Consider the following 25030-nt stretch of genomic DNA (forward strand, 5'->3'; position numbering starts at 1 on the left):
TATAGTGGCAAATGTCCACCAAAATATTCCTAACAGCAGTTATAAATTACATGCATCTCCAGGAATTTGGGGAAATACTTTAAAGAGGCCCCATAAAAACACACAAAAAAATCTTTGACTTCTCATGTTTTAAAATTATAATTTTTAAAAAAATTTAATTTTACTCCATAATATGGCTGTTTATTTTAACATAAGATATGAATTCAGCTAAATCATTAAAGAAAATTACACTTCTGAAACATAACATGCTTAAACTGTGACTTTGGGTACTCTTGACCAATGCTAATTGCTTCTAAGGATATTTTCAATACAAGAAATAAACTATGGAAGAAACACTGCTAATGTGAAAATCACAATGATTCAAATATATATAATAATAAAGTATGGGAAATATGATCTGGCATTCTATGATGCCAGATCAGCTATTCTTGCATAAAGGAAGAGTCAAAATTATGTGGTATGATATCTAGGGCTGCTACTTGCCCAAAGAAAACCAGTCTTTGTATTTAACCCGTACTACGTACTGCCTCAAATTTCTGATTCTATTAGAATGAAATTCTATTGGAAAGAGTATTATTTTAAAACTTTAGTATACATATATTTTTGATATTTATATATATATACATGTACACATATATATATATGCTTCCTTTAATTCTAATATGTATGTATACATATATATTTCCTTCAATCCTATTTCTGAGATTTAATGACAAATAGCTAGGATTTTTTAAAAATCAAATGTTTTAAAGCATTAACTACACAAAAAATTTCTTGACTGAACCTTCCTTGCATTTCTAAAATTAAATCTACTTGAAGGTTATATTTTATTCTTTTAATACCTTACTGGATTCTTCAAGAATATCTTATGTAGACTCCCTGCATTGATATTTATGAATTAAGACTGGCCTGTGGTTTTCCCCTTATTTCCCTTATCTTTATCTGACTATAATGTTGAACTTCATTATTTTTTATGGCCCAGAACAGTTTAAATACCTTTAAAATTCTTTTTTTCAGAAGTTAGATAAAACTCAGTTGTAAACCAAACTTATGTTGGCTTTTTCATTGATAGCTCTTCATTCACCTTCCTAATTATTCTACATTGATTGATTTATTCTAATTTTCAACTACATTTTGAATCAATTTTTTTAATTTATATTTTTATATGAAATAACTTCCTTCTAGGCTTTCAAATGTATTACTCAGAGATCTTCATGTAATATTCCCTTACAATTCTTTCTGTTTCCCTATTTCTGTGGTTCTCTAAATAATTTTCCAATTTTGAATATTTTGCTCTATTTGTTCTTTTTTTTTTTTTTAATATGTGGCAGAGTGGCATTCAAACCCACTCTGGCTCTAGAACTCTTTTTTTTAATTAATTTATTTTATTTTTTTATCTTTGGCTGACTTGCGTCTTCATTGCTGCATGCAGGCTTTCTCTAGCTGCGGCGAGCGGGGGCTACTCTTCGTTGCGGTGCGCAGGCTTCTCATAGCGGTCGCTTCTCTTGTTGTGGAGCACAGGCCCTAGGCGTGCGGGCTTTAGTAGTTGTGGCTCGCAGGCTCTAGAGCGCAGGCTCCGTAGTCGTGGCTCACAGGCTTAGTTGCTCCGCGGCATGTGGGATCTACCTGAACCAAGGATCAAACCCATGTCCCCTGCGTTGGCAGGAGGATTCTTAACCACTGTGCCACCAGGGAAGTCCTCTATTTGCTCTTTAGTATAACTATTGCTTATTTCAAAAGTATAGCCTTTGGATTTGTTTATCCTTTCTATTATTTTTGTCTGCTTTCTGTATCATTAATTTCTGCATTTATCTTTATTATCTTTTCCTATTTTCATTTGGTTTATTTGATTCTTTTTCTAGTTTCTGGCAATGAGCACTTAGTTATTTATAGCACTTAAGCAATACATTTCCTGAATACTGCTTTTGCTATATCCCATAGATTTTGATATGTGATATTTTCATTTTGTGTGATATTTTCATTTTTGTAGTTTTCTAGAAACTATGCAATTTTTACTTGTATTTTCCCATTGAACCAAATGATTTAAGAGGAAATGCAAAATCTTCCAGTTAGAAGGGTTTTTGTTTGTTTTCTAATTTTGTTAGTAAAATTTAACTTAACAGAATTGTGATCAGAAGACGGTGTCTAATTTGCACTTTGTTTTTGAAACTTAGGCTAATAAATGGTCAATTTCCAATAGAGTTTGATAAGCACTTACAAAGGTGTTTCAGGGTACAGAATTTAATACCAGTTGGCTGAACCTCGTTGTTTATTTTATATCCTCTATACCCTTATTTTTATACAATTAATCTTTCATGGACTAAGAGGTAAAGAAAGTCTCATCACTATTATGTCTTTTTGGCCTTTTATCTCATGTGGTCTTAACTTTATGAATATTAATATTGATTGTTATGCAGAGATAGTCATAAAATTCATATATTTATTGGGTACTGCACCTTATCTGGGATTAAGACCCCTTGCCCCACTTTTTGTTTGCATTTGTCTGATATACCTTTGCCCATGCTTTTATTTTCACCTACATTGAAACACTGTTTTAGATAAGGAGGAAGGAGTTTGATTTGTTTTGTGATCTAATCTGAAATTTTTTTTTGAATATAAAATTAAATCTATTTACAGTTACTGATGTGATGGTTTGTTTAATCTGTCATATTTTTATGTTTTCCCATTTTAATTTTTAAAGTCACTATGTGCTTTGTTTCCTTTGCTTTGTTTTTGCACTTTGTTTACTTTGTTTTTGTATGTAGTTCTTTTGAAATTAGAAAGGTTTGTATTTTTATTCTAAAGTTGACCTTTAAAATTATAAATGTATACAATGTCCCTAGTCCTCTTTAGACATATCTATTATTTTCCAGTGAACAATGTTTCCTTTTCTTTTTCCTCCTTTTTCCCCCTTTACCACCTAATATTAGTCAATAGGATTATTTTTCTTAGTATTTACCTTTTCATTATTAAATACTATCCTTACAGTATTTTTTATTTGATTTATAAGCTTTGGATAATTTTTAATTCCCAGCTTCTGATGAGCCAATCAGCAAACTTAATCTACTTCCTGGGGATTTTTCCCCTTTCCTCCCATTTTTTTAGCGGTTGTACCATTCCTACATTGTTAGCTCATATGGTATTTAGATTCTGTTTCATTCCCATATTTTCTTTTGTTAAATAGAGCCAGTCTTTTGTAGCTGTTTTCTCATTTACTTTTTGCTGAAGTTTATGTTCTGTTCGCTTCATCACGAAGGGTTCATGAGAACTTTTCCTGACTTAATTGTTGGTAGTTTTGTACCTTAATTTTCACCGAATATAACATTCTTTGTTGGTATTTTCTTTCCTTGGATATCTTGTGGTTATGGTTCCACTGTCCTTAGGTGTTGAATGTTAGGACAGAAAAATCTGAAGTCAGACAATTTTTTTCTCCTTCTAAGTGACTCGAGTTTTTACCAGCATACCCAAAAGACCTGTTCTTTACCTTCGAAGTACAGAGATTTTTTATTATGATATGGCTTCATATTGACCATTCTGGATAAATGTTTCCATGCACACAGTATGCCCATTTGTTGTATAAATTCAAGTCTCTTTGTTTTTTTGTTTTTGGGTTTTTTTTTTTTAATTTCATGAATTATACCCTTGAATATCTATTTTATTTTATAGTTTCGATTTTCTCCTTCAAAAATTCCTATTATAAGTATGTTGAATCTCCACTGCTGTCCTCTATATCATTTCTCTGTAAATGTTCCTCATCTTCAGTTCCATTTGTTTGATTTTCTCATATCTTTATTGTGTTTCCTATGTCTTCTCTTCGTGTTCCAATTTCATTTTGATTTGTAAAAGGGTTTTTTTCCCTACCACTTTTGAGTTTTACAAGCTCACAGTTCATTTCCTTTTAATATCTTACCATCTCTTCCTGAGTTCTTATATTTCTGCTTTATGATCTTCCTTCATAGAGGTGATTTGTTTTTATGTATGCATTCTTGTTTTTGCTGTTTTTCCCTACATTTTACCTTGTTGTGTCTTTCTATGTTAGTTACTTATGGTTTCATAGCCCAGCAATTTACAGAAGGATGCTGGGAGAGAAGATGGAGGGCCATGACTGACAAATCTCAAAACCCAAAGGTTCCATTTCAGCATTACTGGAGTTTCCTTCTCAAATGGCTCCTTGATACAGCCCCACCTTCTTCTCTGAACCAAACCCAGTCCAGGAGGACTTCCACAGCCAGCCCCACTCACAACTCCTCTCTCCTTCCCCTGTATTCACTTCCACTGGCATATACTTCAGAATGAATCCTTCACCTTAGGAAGCAGATTTTTACATTTTCTGAGCCCTGTCCCCACTGAGCCATTTAGCTGTTATCTGTGATTCTTTCTTATACTTCCTTCTGGGCAGCTTTGGTCCTCCCCAGATCCTGTGACATTCGTTTTGTACAAAAGCTAAAGGTTAAGTACTTCAGGGTGTGCTCCTCACCTTCAGGAAGTTGGCTTTTGCTGGTGCTTTCTGAAATCTTACTATTGATTTTACTCCATAGGGCATCTGCTTTTCTCAGCAGATTTTGGGAGTCTGCAGATTATACCAGTCCCCTAGTTTTGGTGAAAATGCAGTTTTCAGGTTCATTTATTATTTCATTCACCTTGTATCATTAGTATGATATCCAGAAACAGAAATGGAAAGAAAGTATCTCATGGTTTCAAGTTTATACTGAAAGTCTATACTCATTTCACAGATGAAGAATCTGAGGTCCAGAGAGATTAAGTAATTTGGTCAAGGACACACAGCTGATGAATGGTAGAAATGGATTTCAGCACAATCAGACTGACATCAAAGTCTACCATCTTCAAAGTCTACCTGCCACATTGTCTCACAGCCACTGTATTCTCCATACCACCTCGTTTCCCTTGGCAAGCCTAATTTATCATGGCAGGGTTATTTCTCCCAACAGAAATCTCACAGTGGAAAATATTCTCTAGGTAGCCACCAGAGTTGGTATCTGATGTGAAATCTAATTGTTACTCTAGTTTTACCCTTTCACATCTCACTGTGAATATGTTTAGCAAATCCTTTGAGTAGATGTTGACTGAAGAGAACACAGGCATACCTCAGAGATATTGCAGGTTCTGTCCCAGACCACCACAGTAAAGTCAATATCAGAAGAAAGTGAGTTACACAAATTGCTTAGTTTCCCAGTGCTTAATAGACTACAGTATAGTATAAACATAAATTATTAAGTATGCAATAGCATTATGTCTAAAAAACAATGTACATACTTTAATAAAAAACTACTTTATTGCTAAAAAATGCTAACCATCATCTGAGCCTTCAGCGAGTTGTAATCATTTTGCAAAACAGTATCAAAAACACTGATCACAGGTCATAATACATAGAATGAAAAAGTTTTAAATATTGTGAAAATTACCAAAATGTGACACAGAGACATGAAGTGAGCAAATGCTGTTAGAAAAATGGCACCGATAGACTTGACTGAAACAGGGTTGCCACAAACCTTCAATTTGTAAAATATGCAATATCTGAGAAACGCAATAAAGTCAAGTGCAATAAAATGAGGTATGCCTGTAGAGAACTGTTAAGGATAAAAAGGCACAGACAAGAGGGGTGGGGAGAACAGGAGAAAAAAGAAAAAGCCTTCTATCAGAATACAGACTTTTTACATTAATTTAAGCCTAGCCCTGGATACCACCAAATTGCAAATTTAAATTTAGATATTTGGTACTGATGAATATAGCAAGAAAAATCTTAGTTGTCTATAGTAAGTTACTTGTTTCATGAGTGGCTCTAACCAGGAAATCAATCTAGTTTGTGTCACTTAGGAAATCAGTTACTATTTAAAGAAAACTCATTATCAACCAGGCACTTTATTAGATGGCTTACATTGTTTACAGAATAAGAATAACAGCATTTATTAAACTGTTTCTATGCACCAAGAACAATGCTAAGAACTTTACTGTATTAAGCCACATAATTCTCATAACATAATGAAGTATGTGCTATTGTTAATCCATCTGACAGTTATAAAAACAAGTCACAGAGAATTTAAATAATTTTCCCAAGGTCACCCAACTAGGAACTTCAGAGGCAGAATTTGAATGTAGGCAGTTCTCTAGAGCCAGTCTTTTAGCATGGCAACTTTTCGGAATGCATATGTAGCCTGATGGCAGAACTGACTGTATCTCCACCTATTTGCTTCTTAAACAGAATATATCATGGTGTTGCCAAGACAACGCCTTGCTCTGTTAACTGTAAACGTCAAGCCTAATGACTTCATCCAAACCACGGTTTCAGTAACCACATATGCTGACTCACAAACCTCTCTTCTGGGTTTGAATAACCAATTGCCCACTGAATTTATCCAGTAGAGGTTGGTTATCCCACAATCACTTCTAACTCAATACATTTTCCCCCAGATTCGTTCCTCTTCCTTTAGTGCCTTTCTCAGTGAAGATCCCCACTACCACACCAGGAGTCTGAGTAATATTTTTATAGTGTAAATTATATCATGGCATTCTCCTGAACAAAATTCTTCAATGGCTTCCCATTACACTAAAAGTGCAATCCAGAGTTTTACAGGGTGCATGAAACCTATGTCACCAGCTCCCTTCTTACCTATCTCATCTCTCCTTTCATTTCATCCCACCTCTGCTCCAACCAAACTGGTCTTTTCTTATTCCTTAAAACCACTAAACTCATTTTTAACTCACAGCATTTGCACTTATTTTTCTCTTGGCTTAGAATGCTCTAAACCCTTAGTTCATTCTGATCTAGGCTCAAATGTGGTCCTCCTCAGAGAGGCTCTCCCTGGCCACATTACCTGAACTATAAAATAGTTATCCTCCTTGCCCCAATAACTCTCTAACTCTAATGTCTTACTGAGCTTTATAATTTCTTCATAACACTGAAAATTTAGGGGAAAAATGTATGTACATATAAACTTGCCTATTACTTGGCTCTCTAATTGAAATGTAAGCCCTTCAGAGTAGACCTTCATCTTGTTTTACAGTAATATTCCAACAACTAGGACAATGACTAAAAACAAAGTAGGTCCACAGTACTGCTTGAATGAATTAATCGATCCAGTCATCTAACCCAGAAACCTGGTAATTATCTTTGGTACTTCCCTTGCCACCCATTCTCCATATCTATTCAGTCACCAAGTCCAACACAAGCCTTAGTTAGGCTCTCTTTACTTAGTCAGATTTTAATATTAGCCTCCTAATAGATTTCTGTCTCTTGTGAGACATTCTTATCCCATCCATCACCCACACTGCTGCTAGAGAAAGCTTCCTAAAGTCCAGAACAAAATGAACATTAGTTCATGACACTCCTTCCTATAACAAAACATCAGTATTTCTTATAGCTTTTAGTACTAAACTCAATCATCTTATTTCAGCCCTCAGCCCCTTAATGACATAACCTCCTGCCTATATTTCTAGTCTCACATTCCATACCTTCCTAATAAACTTCACTGCTTGGCAATATCCTGTGCATATTATCACATATTATTGCTGGGAAGGTTGGCACTGACCATGATTCCACTGGCAAAGGACAACTGGACCCTCCACATAAGGACTTTCCTAGACTCTTCTCCCTGAGTCTCTTCCCTAGACTGATTTTAATCTGTATCCTTTTGCTGTAATCTACCATAACAGAGTATAACAGATTTCATGAGTCCTGTGAGTCCTTCTAGAGCATTATTGAGCCTGAAATTGGTCTTGGGGACCCTCAAACTTGCAGTTGGTGTCAGAAGTAAGTGTGGTCTTTGGGACTGCCCCCTAATTTACACTGGTTTACACGTTTCTTCTCAATGATTTATCTTCTCACTCCATGGTACTTCCTACTCTTGATACTTAACTTTTCCTTGAATTTCTTGCCATATCAAAGCTTACAAAAAGTCATTCTTTCAGAGTCCTGGTAAGTATGTCCCTCCATGCCAAGTTTACGCATCTTACAAGACTCAGTTCAAGTGTTACCTCCTCTTTAAGCCTTCAGTTCAATTTTTGGTTTGTTGTTGTTTTGTTACATACTAATGACGAATAGATCCTTTCTCAGTGCTAATAAAAATCACTCTTCTAGAAACATCTTAAAATGGAAACAAATAGTTCCAGTACAGCCAGAGGCAAGGATGACCATTATTAAACTTTGTTCTGCAGAAACCTCCCAGCCAAGTCCCAGAGCTCTGGAAACCAGACTCATGCGTCCCCAGGTAGAAACCTGGTGGATCCTTCTGCCAAAAAACAACACTTCCCAAGAGGAAAGACCTAGAGAAGGTGAAGTACGGAGATCCCTCAATGAAACCAGTAAGTCCACCAGCCCCACTCACACACACAGAGCTTTCAGTCATCCCTTTGGTGCCCCACTCTTTAATATTAACAGCGAGCCAGGGATCACCAAGCATGTGAGGACAACCTCTAACAGACAGGATGGAAGCAGGAAAAGGAACTTCTAGGAGACAGAGACTGGCTGTCACGTCTCTTTACAGACCATGAAAAGGCCATTTACACACTTTTGCCACACCTTAGCAGCTGGAGATATGGACAGACATCTCCATTTTGGGCTTCGGATTTGAAACAAGTGATACAAAGAAACAGACAGAGGAGAATGTGTCCACCGTCCAGTGATGACCACAGTGGCCCATACTCCTCCTGGGGAGTTGCTCTACCTGTGATCTTGGTCCCTATTTTCCCTGGTTTCTGTTCTTAGTAACCTGATTCTCTAGACTTCCTGGCAATTCTGGGAACCACAGAATAGCTTTCAACAAAAACCTTTCTGCTTTTTAAAAAACCAGAATCAATTTCAGTTGCTCACCCTCAAGCACCTATCTTACACTGATCTCCAAATTATATTGTTAGGTGAAAAGCAATATGATAAGTATAATATCATTCAAATAAAAGCAAAAGCTATCTACAAAAAAAAAAAAAAAAAAATCAGTCTTCTAAGCCTGCAAGGCTAATGTTCAGATATTGGCACAGGCACCAACCTTACTTGCCTTTCATTTGAAACCTATATAATAAGCAGCATTGATATTATCACTAGCTAGGAGAAAAGAAAGACAGGCAGAAGGAAGATGAGAGGGAGATGAAAAGAGAGACAGACAGGAAGTGGGGGGATAAAGGGGGACAAAAAGGAGAAATTGTGTCTCCGTAGGTGCTAAAACTATGACTCATACCCAAGCATTTGACTCACTCCAGTGGCTATATAATTGACTCTGTGGTGGAGTAGAGTATATGCCTAAAGAAACAGACATGGGAGAGCCAATGGTTACACTTGTTTTTACAAGTACAGAGAGCCAAAGAACCATTTTACCTGTCAACATTCAATGATTTTCTATCACAAACTGGAGGAACAAGGGTAGTATTATGTTTACCTTTCAAAATGTAAGGATTCTTACATTTCTTAGAAATTAGTAGCTTAAAAGATTTTTTTTAAGTTATCAATTTTTAGATAAAAAATAATGAGTAATATCATTTAACAGAGTGTAATAAATTACAGTATTAGCACATTATTAATTAACTAAATTAATATAAAAAGCACTTAATTTTAACAAATTCTCACTGTTTAAAATTTTCATATATCTGGGTCAGTTAAGTCACCAAAGCTATATTCTTTCTAGTTTGTAGGAATGAAAAAAATAAAATGATTGTTTAAAATAAAATCAGAGTTGTACATGAGGAAGATCATACAGGCCTCAATATACTTTTCTTTTCCTTGCCAATTTACCCAAATTGACTTAATAACTAGGTAAGTGCCCAATATCCACTTTCCATTGTTCTATATAGTCTCAGCCAAATCATCTGTGCCAGAATTAAGACTCAAATATAGGCTTCTTGAATTCCAGCTCACTGAGTTAAGGAACTAAAGGAAGTTGTTTAAAACCAACTATTTTATTTTATTTTTTCAATATTATCAGTATATAGAAAAAGGAAAGGATCCAGAGTATTTTTTTTCTACTAAACTTTATCGTATGCTCATCAGTATGTAATAGCCATGCACTAAGCACTTTACATGTGTTCTCATTTTACCCACACAACAACCTATGTAGTAAGAATTATTATTATCCTCACTTTTAAGTTTCTGAAATTGAGGTCAAAGTATGTAAGGAACTTGCTCAAGGTCACATAACTGGTAGGCAGTGGAACCTGGGCATAAACCCAGAATTCTGGCTCCAGAACCCCTGTGCACCACTGTCACTGGGTATGTTAGAAGAGGAAATTGTGACTTTAAAGTATTCTTAATGTAAGTACATCTATTTTGGATAAAGAAATAAAAGCAATTTATTTATAAAATGAGAAATGAAGCTTTAACCTACGTGTAAAATTTTTGGTTAAGTGTCCATAAGGGGTTTTGGCAGAAAATGCTTGGAGTTACTGCAACTAGAATGAGCTGCTTCTTACAAACACATTTTTGGGTTAATTTCCACAGAAAATACTCTTCTTGGAGACACGCATTTTACACAGAGATTTCTACATCTGTGGTTTGCACACCTAGGGATCATGAACCTGAGGAGTGCTATGTATGTTGACAATTAGCTTACATCTCATATGGTGTAAGGTATCACATAGAGGTGTTGTAACTACGCCTACCTCAGTGGCAGCCAGCCCACCAACAGAGTTATAAGGAAAGTAGACTGTATCATATAAGAAAAGGGAACTTTCTGTCAAATCCTTGGAAAACTCAGCCTTAAATAATTTTTTCTTGAAATAGAATCATCTATTCATTTGGTTATACCTAAACCTCGGTTATAAAACAAATATAAGATTTATATTTATGAACAGGATATTTTAATGGTTTTCTTAGCTGTGCTAAAAGTTAAAGGAAGAACTGTAAACATGGCAAATAACAGATGTTTATCTCTGCATAGTCTTAAAGTCTCACTAAAATGAGAATAAGGAAATGTGGTTTAATACTACATAGGCAAAGTGAAAGGGTAGAAGAGACAACAACAGATAAGAGATATCAACGAATTTTTGAAAGATGAAAAACACATGAAGGAATTAGCAGAGCTGACAAAACTGAACACTAAGGGCTTTCAGAAGGAAGTGCTAATGACGGGCAGGCCAGTTCACACTGAAAAGGCTCAACAACTGAAGGCTCCAAATCATTGAATTCAGGAGAGAAGCATGAGGCATCATATGGGAGAGAGGGGAGGATCTGAAAATCTGTATAAGAAGCTTTGAGAGCAAAACTGAAGACTAGAGCTTACTTATGTAGAAACACTGAACCAATCCTAGCAGAAGAGAGAAAAGAAGCGCCATAATGAGAACAAGGGAATTCAGTAAAAATCTACATACTAAATGGTGAGACAGCAACACCCCCCCACCAAGAACCTCTTTCTATCATTTAACTCCAATAACAGTGGCAACCAGGATTATACTCTACAAGTAAGAAATTGGAGGATTCTTCTCTAAAGAAACTGGACAGCCTTAGACATTTGCGGTCCAACAACGAGATGGTCAGCAATGCTCCTCATTTATCAGGCTCTAGGTAAAATATACCAGTTAACAAGCCCACCCATGCAAAAAGAGTTTCCAAGCATATTTTTATTGCCTTGCTTTTAAATGATAACACAGGTAATACAGACTTATGAAGAATTTTTCCAACATAAAAGATAGACCAAAGCAAACCAAAATTTGTGGGAAACAAGGACGATACAGGGAGCAGAATAAAAGTTCAAAAAAATTTTTTATCTTTGGAAAGCTGAGTAGATATTACATCAAAGAAATAAGAACAAAATGTTATTTTTTAAGACACAATCTGAGTGAGAAAACTCTTAAAACTTTAAATACAGCGCAAGTAAATAATTTAAATATTTGGGAATAGTGACTCATGAAAATCTGATATAAAATGTAAAGAAAACAAAGACAGGAAATCAGAGCTAAAAATAAGAAAATACGGAGCTCAATCCAGATCCAATATCTGACCAATAGAACTTTCAGAAAGAAGAAATAAATACATCAGAGAGAAAAAACTAACACAGGAAAATTCCCAGAAAAATGAAAGATATTTCCCCATTGAAAAGGCCTAATGACTACTCATCAGAATACCTTGAAAAAAGACCTGTAACAAAACACGTTATTGCAAAATTTCAAAATATCAAGGATAAACAGCTGATCTTAAGGTTTAAAGTGGAAAATTAAAAGGTCATACATAAAGAATCAAGAATTAGTATAACATCAGATTTTTTAAGTGCAAGCCAGAAGACAATAGATGGAAGTCTTTAAAATTCTGAGAGACAACTATTTACAGCCTAAAATTCTATACCCACCCAAACTACCCTCAAGCGTATGGGTGCAATAAACACATTCTCAGAAATGCAATGCTGCAAGAAGTATACCACCTAAGTACACATTCTCAGGATGCTACTGGATGATATGCTCCACTCAAATTAGGAAGTGGACAATGCAAAAGGAAAATATGAGTTCCAAGATACTGGATCTAACACAGATGAGAGACATCAACTTTACAAGAAGCTTAGACAGCTACCAATCCATGGTAGAACAGAATCTTACCTTCCAGAAGAAATATCTCCAAGAAAAAAAAATCGAATGGTTAGAGTATTTGGTGTACTTTTTAAAAAATATTTTTCAAAGAAGTTTTAAAATTCTTTTGGAGTATCTGAGAAGAATTAGTCACAGTGCCATAGAAAACAAAACAAAACAAAACAAAAAAAAAAGGAGGGAAACTATACAGAGAGGATAGAAGAAAAGAGGGTGAAGAGGGGGCATAGAATGGTGTAAAAATGTTATACCCTCTTCATCAAAAATAGGAAGTCAATACAATATATAAGCACATTATTAAGAACTATGGAGAGTAAAACCAAAAGAAAGTTTGAGTAAAGGACTGCAAGACTAGGTAAGGTCAAGGATATTATTTTGTTATATATTTTGTAGCACAACTTGACTTTTTAAACTATATACCTGTATTACTTTGATACTTTTTTTAAGTTTTGGCAACTATCATAAGCACCAATAAATATTTATATTTATTTCTGAGAAGTCTAATTTGGGATCATCTCTAGCTCAACTAGACATATTCAGCAGTATTAAGGTTGCAAATGATATTTGTAATCATCATCAAATCACAATTTCTCTGAAAATGTTTTTCTAACCTCCTGATTAGATATTGTATTATTGTATCATGCCAATTCAACAACAACAAACTATTTTAGGAAAACAGTACTTCTAAGTTTCTAATAACATACCACTACTTTCATTTCATTTTTGTGCTCAAAAGTACTCAATTTTATAAAGTCAAAGAGGTTTTTAAAATATTTTTCTTTTTGTTAAGAACTCAAAATAAAATTTTATGAAGTCTGAAAAGTAAGATGTTCACCCTGAAATAAAAAAGCACATTTTATATTCTGTAAATGAAATCTTAAGGTTGAAAGGAATATTATTTCTTTCATTTACTCCTTTCATTTCTTCTGACTTTTTAAAAAAAATCTATTCATAAATATTCAGTATTCCTTATATCTTTCTTTGTCTGGGTTTTTAATATTTGGATAATGACACATTTTGTAAATTATTAAACTCATAACACTAACAGATGACAACTGTAAAGCAAGGGTATGTGTAATGGAAAGAAGTTTGGAATGGAATGGGTTTTTTTTTTTTGATGTTGTTGTTTTCTTGGGTCAGACTTGACAGGCCCAAATTCAGCTCTTAGCTATATAAGCCTGGGCAAGCCCCTTCCTTGGGCCTCAGTTTCTTCATCTATGATACCTACCCTACACGTTCATTATGAGGATTAGAATCACATATGTAAAATTCCAGCAAAGGACAAGACACAAGATAGATATTTAATAATGGCAATTCTCCTTCTCTTTCTTATCTTCTCTTGTCCAAGAGGCTTAATTTTAAAGAATTTGTAGACTTTATAGTCTAAATACCTGAGTTCAAATCTTGGTTCTTCCATTTATTAGCCTGCAACCCTTGGGGTAGTTATTTATTCTTCTTAATCTTGGTTTCAGCAATTCATGGGCATAATTATAAAAACCCTGCAATGAGGTAGTGATGAAGAAAATGTATATTCTACTAGCACAGTGACTGGTAACATAAGTTCTCAGAAACTGTAACAGTAATGATAGCAAGAAACTAAGAGAGAGAGTTTCTCTCCTCTTCTTGGCTACTTAAAGCAAACTAAAGTAACAGAAATGACTTGGTCCAGAATAGCATTTCATGAAGTTACATGTGACCTGATTTAATGATCTCCCCATAAAAGACAGTTAGAAAATGCCTTCCGTGATACCTTTTAATTCATATATGTGCTATTTGACAGAATACTTAACGTATGTCCATTGGTCAATTTGGTCAATAAATAGAGTACCGCCCCCTCCTTTGTGCCCTCTCTCTACCTACATGTATTTTGTTTACTTGTCTTTTTCTACTATTATTCGATTAATTGACTAAATTGACAAGTGACTCCTTGAATTGGTCATTGAATTGAAAAGTTGGTTCTGTCAAGTGAATAATTTGGCAGCCCTGCTGATACAAAGCAGAGGAGGAAAAAAAAAAAAAATCAGGACCACGGTGATATTTCCTGTAGATCCAGCACAGTTCCAGGGTTTTTCTCTTTGACTTTGGCTTTTTTTTTTTTTTTTTTTTTTTTAACCTTTGACAAAGGCACTTGTTTTTTCACTTCGGGGCCAGAGGCATTATCTTATTCACATATCGATCACTGGCAATTAGGATATTATGGTGGCAAACAGAAAATATTATTTAAATGTTGTTTAATAAATGAATAAATTAGGGTATATATAGATTCCCAAAACTCTATCACCATACCACCAGAGCAACTAGATAGCAAGCAAAAACCAAACCAAACCTTCAACTACTTTCTAAACCTCTCCATTTGAATTAAATGAAATCCCAAGCCCACTGGTATTCACATTTTATTTTGTTTCTTAATGATGTAAATCTAGACGGAACATTTCGTATATGCCTGCGTTGTTTCAAGAAGTGCAAAGGTAATTCAGTCACAGTTTGCCACCCCCAAGAACTCCCACTTAAAATGAAGTCACAAGCAAAGCCTTTTTACTGTACAAAACTTCCCTTTTACAGAGAGTGTGCTTAAAAAGGTAAGCAATTTCACAGACAGAAGATATGAATAATTCCTTAAAGGTCATATGTCCCCCCAAATTCGTTTCTTCACCCTTACATTCTCATTGTACTGGGTAGAATTTTTTATTGTTTAATGTTGAATTTAAGGTCATGACGACTTGAAAAGTCATGTACTTTTGCTGTCTGGAAGCTGACTTTTTATATAAGTAAATAAGTAACAAGGTAACATTCTTACCTTGATCTTGTGCATGAACAGCACCCCCTGACACACATAGTACAATAAAATGAAGAAGCAGTTTCCTAAGGAAAGAAAAACAATTGGGAAAAACTTAGTTGGACATTCATGACCTATAAATCATAAAATTCAAAATGAACTCTAGTGCAAGATTAAGAATTGAGCTATTATTTTAATTAACACAGTATTTTAATACTCATATTGGTTAAAAGCAAGGGCTCTGAATTCAAGTTCCAGCTTTGCCACTTACTATGTGTCTTGGACACCCCTTTTATTACTCTGTGCCCTAGTGTCTCCATCTATTAAGTCTATCTCATAAAGGTTTTTGAATATTAACTAAAATCTTCATGTAAAGTACCCCAAACAGTACCTGGCACATAGGAAAAACTCAATAAATGTGAACTATTATAGGTGAAATTATTATTAGTAGTATATATTATGTCAAATCACCATACATGTAATTTTACACAAAGTACTACAGATTGGCACAAAATAATACAACTTATAGTCACTTAACCACAGTGATTATAAATTGATGGAACCAGTTATTTGCTTAAATGTTTTTATAAAATCTATTTGCAGATCATATTCAAATCACTTGTACTAGATTCACGACTCTTTGGTTCTGAAAATACTAACGACCTGTAGATGTCAACATTGACCATTGTGATTAGCAGTAATTGTGAACACGGTACTCAACCACTACAAATCAAAATATTCATTCACATTGATTAGCAAGGTAAAAATACTTTGTGATTTTTTTTAAAAATTATTTATTTATTTATTTATTTATGGCTGTGTTGGGTCTTCGTTTCTGTGAGAGGGCTTTCTCCAGTTGCGGCAAGTGAGGGCCACTCTTCATCACGGTGCGCGGGCCTCTCATTATCAAGGCCTCTCTTTTTACGGAGCACAGGCTCCAGACACGCAGCCTCAGTAATTGTGGCTCACGGGCCTAGTTGCTCCGCGGCATGTGGGTTCTTCCCAGACCAGGGCTCGAACCCGTGTCCCCTGCATTGGCAGGCAGATTCTCAACCACTGCACCACTAGGGAAGCCCCTATGATTTTTTAGTTTAACCAAACTTTTGATAGATTTTGTTGATTAGTCTTCATAATTGGCTTTACCTCCCAACTGAAAATCATAGACATTGTTTCAAAAAGTAATGATGAGCATACTGAAAACTATTTTATTACCTAGTTTTTCTTGCCAATATAGACTCTGATTCTGTTTAGTCTAATTCAGAGACTCCTCAAATGACATTTCTGAAAATACAGTTCTGCAAGGAATGATTACAGAGCCCTCTGAAAATCATTTTTATTAAGTTCCTGGTGCGCTAGTAGTAATTGGTACATTTTCTATTTATCACTAATACTATGTTTTTACCTTTATCAACAAGAATAAGGAGCATGTTAATGTAACAAAGTAAGCCAATATAAAATTATACTATTATAATTGTATGTTTATACACAATATAAAATTATACTATTCTCTTTGCTATAATGGACATATTTGTATTAGAATAGTATTAAGCATTTTTTCAGTAAGTGAAAAATGTACATTCTATGGTCATACTTAGTACAGAGCACAGCTTTTAAGACTTTGATAGAATACTTAATAGTCATTAACTCTACAAACTAATCAACTGAATCATTATAGAAATTTCAACTGATATGGGCAAATAGTTGGACCATACATTTTAATGAAGCCTATAAAAGATTCCCATATATGGTGTCATCCATGAAATGGTTCTCAAATGTTAGTTTGCCAAAGAACCACCTGAGGCTTTTTTGAAAAATCCAGATTCCGGGCCTTCCCACAGTGACTATGATTCATAAATTTGAAGTGGATCCTCAGCACGTATACATTTTTAACTACATGATTCTAATATTGATTGCATATGTACCAAACTCTGAGGAAAAAACAATTTAGAATATTTACTATTGATAGTTACATTGTACTTAAAATAACCTAATATTTTGCTTAAATCATATATATCTAATTTTATGACCTGACACAAATAAGGTTATTTGACCCTTTTAAAAAAAATCCTTTTCGGGCTTCCCTGGTGGCGCAGTGGTTGAGAATCTGCCTGCCAATGCAGGGGACACGGGTTCTAGCCCTGGTCTGGGAAGATCCCACATGCCACGGAGCAACTGGGCCCGTGAGCCACAATTACTGAGCCTGCGCGTCTGGAGCCTGTGCTCCGCAACAAGAGAGGCCGCGATAGTGAGAGGCCCGCGCACCGCGATGAGGAGTGGTCCCCGCTTGCCGCAACTAGAGAAAAGCCCTCGCACAGAAACGAAGACCCAACACAGCCATAAATAAATAAATAAATAAAAAGAAAATAGTCACTTAAAGGACAAAATTAAAATTATAAAAAAAAAAAAAATCCTTTTCTACTGCTCTAGATCATGGTTTTCAAACATGAGTGTGTATCAGAATCACCTGGAGGGCTTGTTAAAGATTTCTGGGCTCCACCCTGAGAGTTTCTGACTCAGTAGGTCTGGGGTGGGACTCAAAAATTTGCAATTATAACAAGTTCTCAGGCAATGCCGATGATGCAGATGTGGGGAATCACACACCGAGGACCACTGTTCTGGAATAGATGATACTCAAGAGATGATGTGAGGCCAAGTTGTTTTGCATCTTTTTACCGTAGCTGCATAGTGGAATCACCTGGTGATTTTTCAAGACTACTAATACTTGGGTTCTTCCCTCCCCACCCCCACCCTCAGAGATTCTGATTTTAGTTTGTCCTACAGGGATTTTTAAACACTTCTCAGGTGATTCCAATGTGCAACGTTGAGGACCACAGTGTGAAATTAAAATAATTTCTTTGGGTTCTCCAGGATGGATCCCAATGTTATCTAGAGTTTGAGTAAAAGGGGGCTCTTTTCCTTTCAGATTTCTATTTTCAACTGGCAGGATGTACATTGGTAAGACTAGAAAATAGCTCAAGATTCCAGTCACTGAAGGACAGTATATCAGAATTATGCTGTTTTAACAGAAAATGGAACATGAAAGGATGCACTTCTCACCTGGCCAAAGTAATCTGGCTCACTGAGAGCTTAGAAATAACCCACAGGCACTGTTCCATCCAGAATAAAGCTAACTAGTGAAGAGTATAATAACTAGCATTATTCACTTGGCAATTCAGCCAACTCACAGACTTCCCCAATGACCTCAGGGGAGAAAGATGGAAAATAAAGTTCTTTCTAGATATGTTAACAAGTCTATTCCTGGCGTGAGGCAGGAAAACCTGAACACATCAAACATCATCCCTTAGCCAGGTGATTTTAGGAGATTATGACAAATCAGTTGAGCCACACCTTAGGTAAGCGTACCTATGTACTAATTTGATGACTGAGAGAGAGAGAGAGAGAGAGAGAGAGAGAGATCAGTGATATGAAATAGAGATTTTCTTTCTCTTTTTCTAATTCTGCCCCAAACTTCTGGTCAACTGTCAGGTTGTACCCCGCAGTCTGGCAAGCCTCAGAGTTGCCCAACCTCTAAACTGAAAAAAGAGCCCCAAAACAGCGACAGAGGAGACATCAACGGTTTATTGGACAGGGGATCTTACAAGTCTGAAGCAAGAGGTCCTGGAGCAACACCCGCACAGTACCTAGCAGACAGCAAGCAGGACACAGCAGCAACCTTCCAGCGGGAGAAGGAGGCTACCATTTATAGGGAGAATTGACATCAGGTTGGCTCATCAGTTACCAGGGAAACCAGCGGCTGGGGCAGTTACTAATTAAGTCCTATAATTAAGAAGATTGGATAGTCATGTGAGTGAAGCAGGGCCTGGTCCAGCAGGGGACGTACAGAGAGCAAGAGAACAGCCATCTTGAATGGCCTGACATACAACTACGGAAGAGCAGGAAAAGTCAAGTTCCTCACCAGGTGTTCAAGGCCCTTATCATTCAGCTTCAACCTCCTTTCTTTTTTTAGCACTATGGACCAATTACATCTGACATCCCAAAGCTCCAGCCATATCATGTTATTCTCTACTCCATGGACAGACTTTGGAAGTGCCTGAAAAGCTCTCAGTCTCCAGTATCATCAAAGCCTAATTTGAATACCTGCTCCATGAATTTTCCCATCATCCCTAAAGAGGACTGGATCTTTTCCTCACCTCTGTACTCTTGATGCTTTAATTTTAACTTTATTATAGCCCATATATGTTGTACCTTTTATGATTAATTAGTAAGTAAATATCTGAGCAAGTAACAGGTCTTCACCTTTTATCAATTTCTTACATAAAATTGACACAATAAATATTTTTAAACAGGAACGGAATAATAGTAAGATCTCTCAATGACTGAGGAATTCAATTCTTCCCTATGAACCTAATTCTTTTAGCACTTAGGAAAAGTAAAGTAAAATAAGGGTACTTTTAGTTGGATGTCCAAAGAGAGAAAGAAGAATTTTTTTTAAAAAAATCTGCTGTGGTAGGGTAAGTGGAAGGCTTCTTCTTTTTCATTTTAACTGTTTTTTCTCATCTCTGAAGTTGGAACACAGAGAAGAGATCAAGCTTAATTGACATAATCAGTTTGATAAAGAGCCCAACTCTATCACTGAATAAAATGGATGTCTAATGAATCCAAGCTTTCTGGGAAATGTCTAGTTGAGCTGGGCTTGTTTATTTCTTTGCTTTTGCTCCCCCCCTCCCCACAATATTACATTTACGATACATTTACTTAATTAAGAAAAAAATATCACATTTCCACACTAGCAGATGATAGAGTTCTCAAGGGTAGCAGCTGTGCTTTGGGCTTCTCTGCTGTTGTGCTGTGCAGATCATACTAGACACGCTGCAGTCCTTAAATAAGTTAAAATTAAAACTATTAAGTTGTTGCAGAGAAAACAACATGGTTAATAAGAAAATAACACTAGACTAGGAGTCAAAAGGCTAATCCTGGTTCTATTTCAAACTCATTCTGTGACCTTGTGTGGGTTATTTCAAGTTTCTGAGTCTTAGCTGACTCATCTATTATGTGATGACATAATATAAATTTTATATTTTAAATTCCAAATATAAAACCCCCAAATTTGTGTGTATGGCAGAATCCTATTAATATACTGGCATTAGAGGACAAAGGTCAAGCTACGTTTTTAGCAAGATGTTGTATAAATCACTATATATAAAGGGCATGTTGTTTAACCACAGCTGGGGAAAGGTCCTCTTATAGTTCTGGCCAATTCTTTTTTAATTAAGTAACCTAAAATAGTCTACTTTGCTAATTTGTTCATACATTTAATGTACCCTAATAAAAAGTCTAGTTAGTGTATTAAATATGAATATTTTTCAAATATTCAAACCATGCCTGTTTTTGTTCATTTTTTTGTATGTCTGGACCATGTGTCATTAATATAAAGTAACAGAAGTACATATACTCAGACATTTAACAAAATCAGACCAGGTCTGAAAGAAGTTAACAATATGGTAAGAAACATTCAATAAATGTTCAGAGGGCTTCCCTGGTGGCGCAGTGGTTGAGAATCTGCCTGCTAATGCAGGGGACACGGGTTCGAGCCCTGGTCTGGGAAGATCCCACATGCCACGGAGCGGCTGGGCCCGTGAGCCACAATTGCTGAGCCTGCGCGTCTGGAGCCTGTGCCCCGCGACGGGAGGGGCCGCGATAGAGAAAGGCCCGCGCACCGCGATGAAGAGCGGTCCCCGCACCGCGATGAAGAGTGGCCCCCGCTTGCCGCAACTGGAGAAAGCCCTCGCACGAACCGAAGACCCTACACAGCCAAAAATAAATAAATAAATAAATAAATAAGAAAATCCTTTAAAAAAATAAATAAATAAAAATAAATGTTCAGAAAATATAACCCATAATATTACTGAGGATATATAACAAAATGTGAAATACTCTGTGTGTCTGGTCTGCTAGCCACATTTTCAGTTTGACATAAGCCACAGTCAAAACATGACCAGACATGTGAAGGGTGAAGGCCTAGAGGGGATCAAGCAGGAAATAGATATCCAAAGACCATACTCAGAATATTTAAGGAACTAATATCCATCCCAGGCATCTTCCCTAAATAATTCTTAGAGCTATTCAACTTTCTCTTTATCTAAAGGGTTTAAGTTACTTCAGGGGAATTTCAGGCATCTTTTTGTTTAGGGCACCCATGAGACTTTCAGGTTTTATGATATATGTCCTCAAGTTACTGATGCTCATTCCTACACAGGTTCAATTTGTGAATAAGAAACTTTTTTTTTTTTTACTGAATTGGCGATTTTCATTTAAACCAACTGGAAAAAGTAGACTAATCTGAAAAACATACATGTAATATACGTCAAGAATTTCAACAATTTCCATCACACTGCGTTTACAAGCCAAAAAATTCTCTAAGTCATGACAGCTTTACAGATTTTGCTCTTTACTAGCTGCTAAGATCCAGTAATAGTAAAATTTCTGTACTTTGTTCCCAAAATAACTGAAAAACAGTTCTTATCCCAGGAGTAGGGAGTAAAGTGTTGTCAAAAACTTATACACAATGAATTCAACTCAATAGGTACTTGTATAACTAATCTAGTGTGAAACATACTAGAACTTTTGGTTAAATTCCAAGCATACAGGCAACTCATGAAATGCAAAGGAGACAAATATGCTTGAGGACTTCAAGTGATCAAAATGCCTAGAGTCCAGTCAGTAGCCGGGAAGAAATATACACTTAAAATAGTCTCTCCTTGCAATACCACAGAGATTGTTAAACTGATTACTGCCTAGCCTAGCAAAGTTTCTGGCACACACTACTGTTAAATAAAGATTTTTAAATGAATGAATGTATCAATCTTCAGTCAATGAGACTATCAGGTGGTCTTGAGTTTCAACAAATATATAACTTCTCTGACATTTTCCACCTGCACACTGACCCCACGATCAAGAAGCCAGGTGATCCTAACCTCCATTTATTTAGCTAAGAAAGTAAAGGCTTTGCATGATCTAGTCTCTGTTTCTCTCTCCAGACCCAGCTCCAGTCACTTCTCCCCTAGAATGTGTGCTCCAACCAACTTCATTTCTTTCAGGCCCTCAAATGCACTGTGCTGTCTCACCTCTGAGCCTTTTACTGTTCTCTCTGTCTGTAAAGCTCCATGCCTTTTCCACTTAGGTCTGAGTCTAGATTTCATTTCCTTTGGTCAGTCTTTCCTTCCAGTATTACTCCTCCCGATCTTCCCCAACTACCAAGACTGTTAGATGTCCTTCTGTGTATACCCTTATCTCATTTTGTTATACTTGGTTGTTTCATTTTCTGTTTCTTATACTAAACTGGGCACATTGGGAGGGCAGCAATTAGGCTTCTGTCTTGCTCAATCATTGTATCACTTCTGCCTAGAAACATGCTAGACACTTAGCTGGAGCTCAGTAAACATTTGCTGAATAAATGAGTAAATGATGAGTGAATGAATGACAGAATGTTAGCCTTTTATGAGAATGAAAATGAAATCGTCTTTACTTCACTTCTCACTCAGAATTACAAATTCTAAAACAAGTCACAGTTGCAAAGCATGGCAAGGAAACTAGTACAGCTATTTAAATTCCCATAATAAAATTTATTATTCTCCTGCAGCTTCACCGATTACCAAGCAGAATGTATCAATAACACTCAAAATTACTTTCTATAAATTACAATTCCTCTCCCTGAGACATCAGTTTATTTTAAACATTTATTTGAATGCAAAGATAACTAAGCAACTTTAAAAACAGAATTTCATGCTAGCTAGGAAATAGATGTTTATATACCAAACTTTGTTTCCCCCTTTGGTTACAGAACCCCTTTAATGACCATAATAGCCTGCCTGGGAGACTTTCCGGACAATATGTTAAATCAATGTATCTAACACTGACTCTTGGTTTTAATTTTTGTTTTTTATTAATTCCACAAATTCACATTAGGTAATCCAACTAAAAGCAGCCCTTTGAAATAAAATGTCTTTAAGGATCTAGTTTTAAAACTGTAAATGTTTCTGGGTGACTAATTGGAATTGTGATTTTAAAAAAACCGCTCCTGCTCTCACAAAAAACATCACCACAGAAGGATGGTGGAAAGTTAAAATCTCAGGGATTTCATGGGGCACTCTAAGGTTTAATTCAGTGGCCTGACATTATCATCAGCTAATCAGCTGCTTCTCCTACGTCTCTTTCCCTATGAGCCTGGTAGCATTAATTTCAAACTGAAGAACTCTTAATTCTTTACAGAAACTGGATTTTTTCAAGAAACAATTTTCTCAGCTCAATCAGTAACTACCTTTCCCCACTTTGCATGTGGATGATTGGAGCTGTGAGGAGCTGCAATATGATGTAATCTTGAATTACCGTTAATTTTCTGCAGCCCACCCCCACTGGGAACTGTCATGGAACAAACTGGATATCGCAGGAGGCTGCAAGGCACCTGGCTGGGAGGCCATCTAGGAGGACAGGAGAGACCAGGGCCTTCACAGGATCCCTCACAGGCAGGATCCCCTACCCACCCTGATGTCTCTCCACAAGGATTTTATTTTCCCCATTCCACACAGTCTAATTTTTCCTCAGAAGTTCCTCGATGTAATCCATTCTCTTTGGTTTCTCTGCCTCCCTCCCCCCAGTCATCTGGACCCAATTTACAAACTCCAAACTGCCCAAGAATTTATGCAGGGCCTTTTCTAGGAGCGTCTGGAAGGGAAGTGTAAACCAGACAAGACAGGGGCTAGGAGCTGAAGATCTGCTTTAATCTGAGAGGTTGGTCACAACTACCATGGGAAATGTTAGCAAAGTGGGCCTCGAGTAGTGGCCAAGGTAAAGCCCTAGGGCCGGAGCTGGCAGCGAGAGCAAGAAGGGCACATGGATGGAGGCGGAGGCTGGACAGGACGCGGAGGACCTCACCCAGCCACTCCTGGTGGCTCTGGATCCGCGGGTACCCAAGCCTCATTCCACCGTTCCACCCGCCCTAGACCGTCGGGAAGATGCGCCAGGTCCCTCAGGATCCGTTGCGCTCCCCACCCCTCTTTCCGGGAGGATCCATGCAAGGGACTTACACGGGAGAAAAGTGGCGAGAAACCTGCTTGGGAAACTAATGAGACCTGCGTGAGCCGCTCTGGGTCAGGCGCCTGGCAGAGTCTGTCCTCTTCTAGAACCCTGGCCGAGAAGTGTCAGGTCTCCTGGGCCCTGGGCACCTCGCCGCACGCACGCGGTTGCTGAGGTTACGAGCTTTCCCGCTCACTGAGTCACGCGCTGCGGGCGCGTGGGGATGTGCGTCCTTGTCATTGGGGAAGCCGGCTGCCTGCCCAGGCTTCCAGAAGTCGGAGGAGAGAGGGCTTGAGCCCCAGCCAGGCTCGGCTGCAAGCGGCTGGGAAGCACATGGTCACACAAACACTGCCACAAGGCGGTCTTTCTCCGCACCCCGCCTCCCCTTGGCTGCGCGGTCAGTTCTGCCCCCGGCCCTCCTCCTACCTACTCTCTCGAGGGGCAGACTAGTGGCAGAGAACGACTGCAGTCGCTTTCGTCCCTCCCGCCCCCGGGGCCAGAATCAAACTTGCGTAACCCACTGACCTCTTCCAGGGGGACCAGGGCAGCCAGCCAAGGCCATGAGCCCACCCCCCACCCCCAATCTACGCTCTTTTCCGAGTGAGGCAGTGGGAGCAGGTACAGCGCCCAAAGAGAAGGTGGGGTGCCAGTCAGGGTCGGCGCGAACACTCCCCGGGAGCAGCAGCCCCGCCCCCCCTCCCCGCG

General features: G+C 37.2%; 1 protein-coding gene across 7 annotated transcripts in view; it reads right to left on the minus strand.

Annotated features, from left to right (window-relative positions):
• Positions 1-25030, minus strand: part of COL24A1 (collagen type XXIV alpha 1 chain) — a 389632-nt gene that overhangs the window by 363301 nt on the left and 1301 nt on the right. For 4 of the 7 annotated variants that reach the window (XM_057550622.1, XM_057550625.1, XM_057550624.1 and 1 more), the window contains 2 exons: positions 20971-21056; positions 15314-15378 (listed from right to left, as the gene is read on the minus strand). In XM_057550622.1, the coding sequence (XP_057406605.1) occupies positions 15314-15378; positions 20971-21056 (151 nt within the window). The remainder of the gene's footprint in view (positions 1-15313; positions 15379-20970; positions 21057-25030) is intronic. The other 3 variants (XM_057550626.1, XM_057550627.1, XM_007173041.2) reach the window with 1 other exon arrangement.

This window comes from Balaenoptera acutorostrata, chromosome 1 (genome assembly GCF_949987535.1).
Source record: "Balaenoptera acutorostrata chromosome 1, mBalAcu1.1, whole genome shotgun sequence".
In the NCBI taxonomy this organism is placed as follows: Eukaryota; Metazoa; Chordata; class Mammalia; order Artiodactyla; family Balaenopteridae; genus Balaenoptera; species Balaenoptera acutorostrata.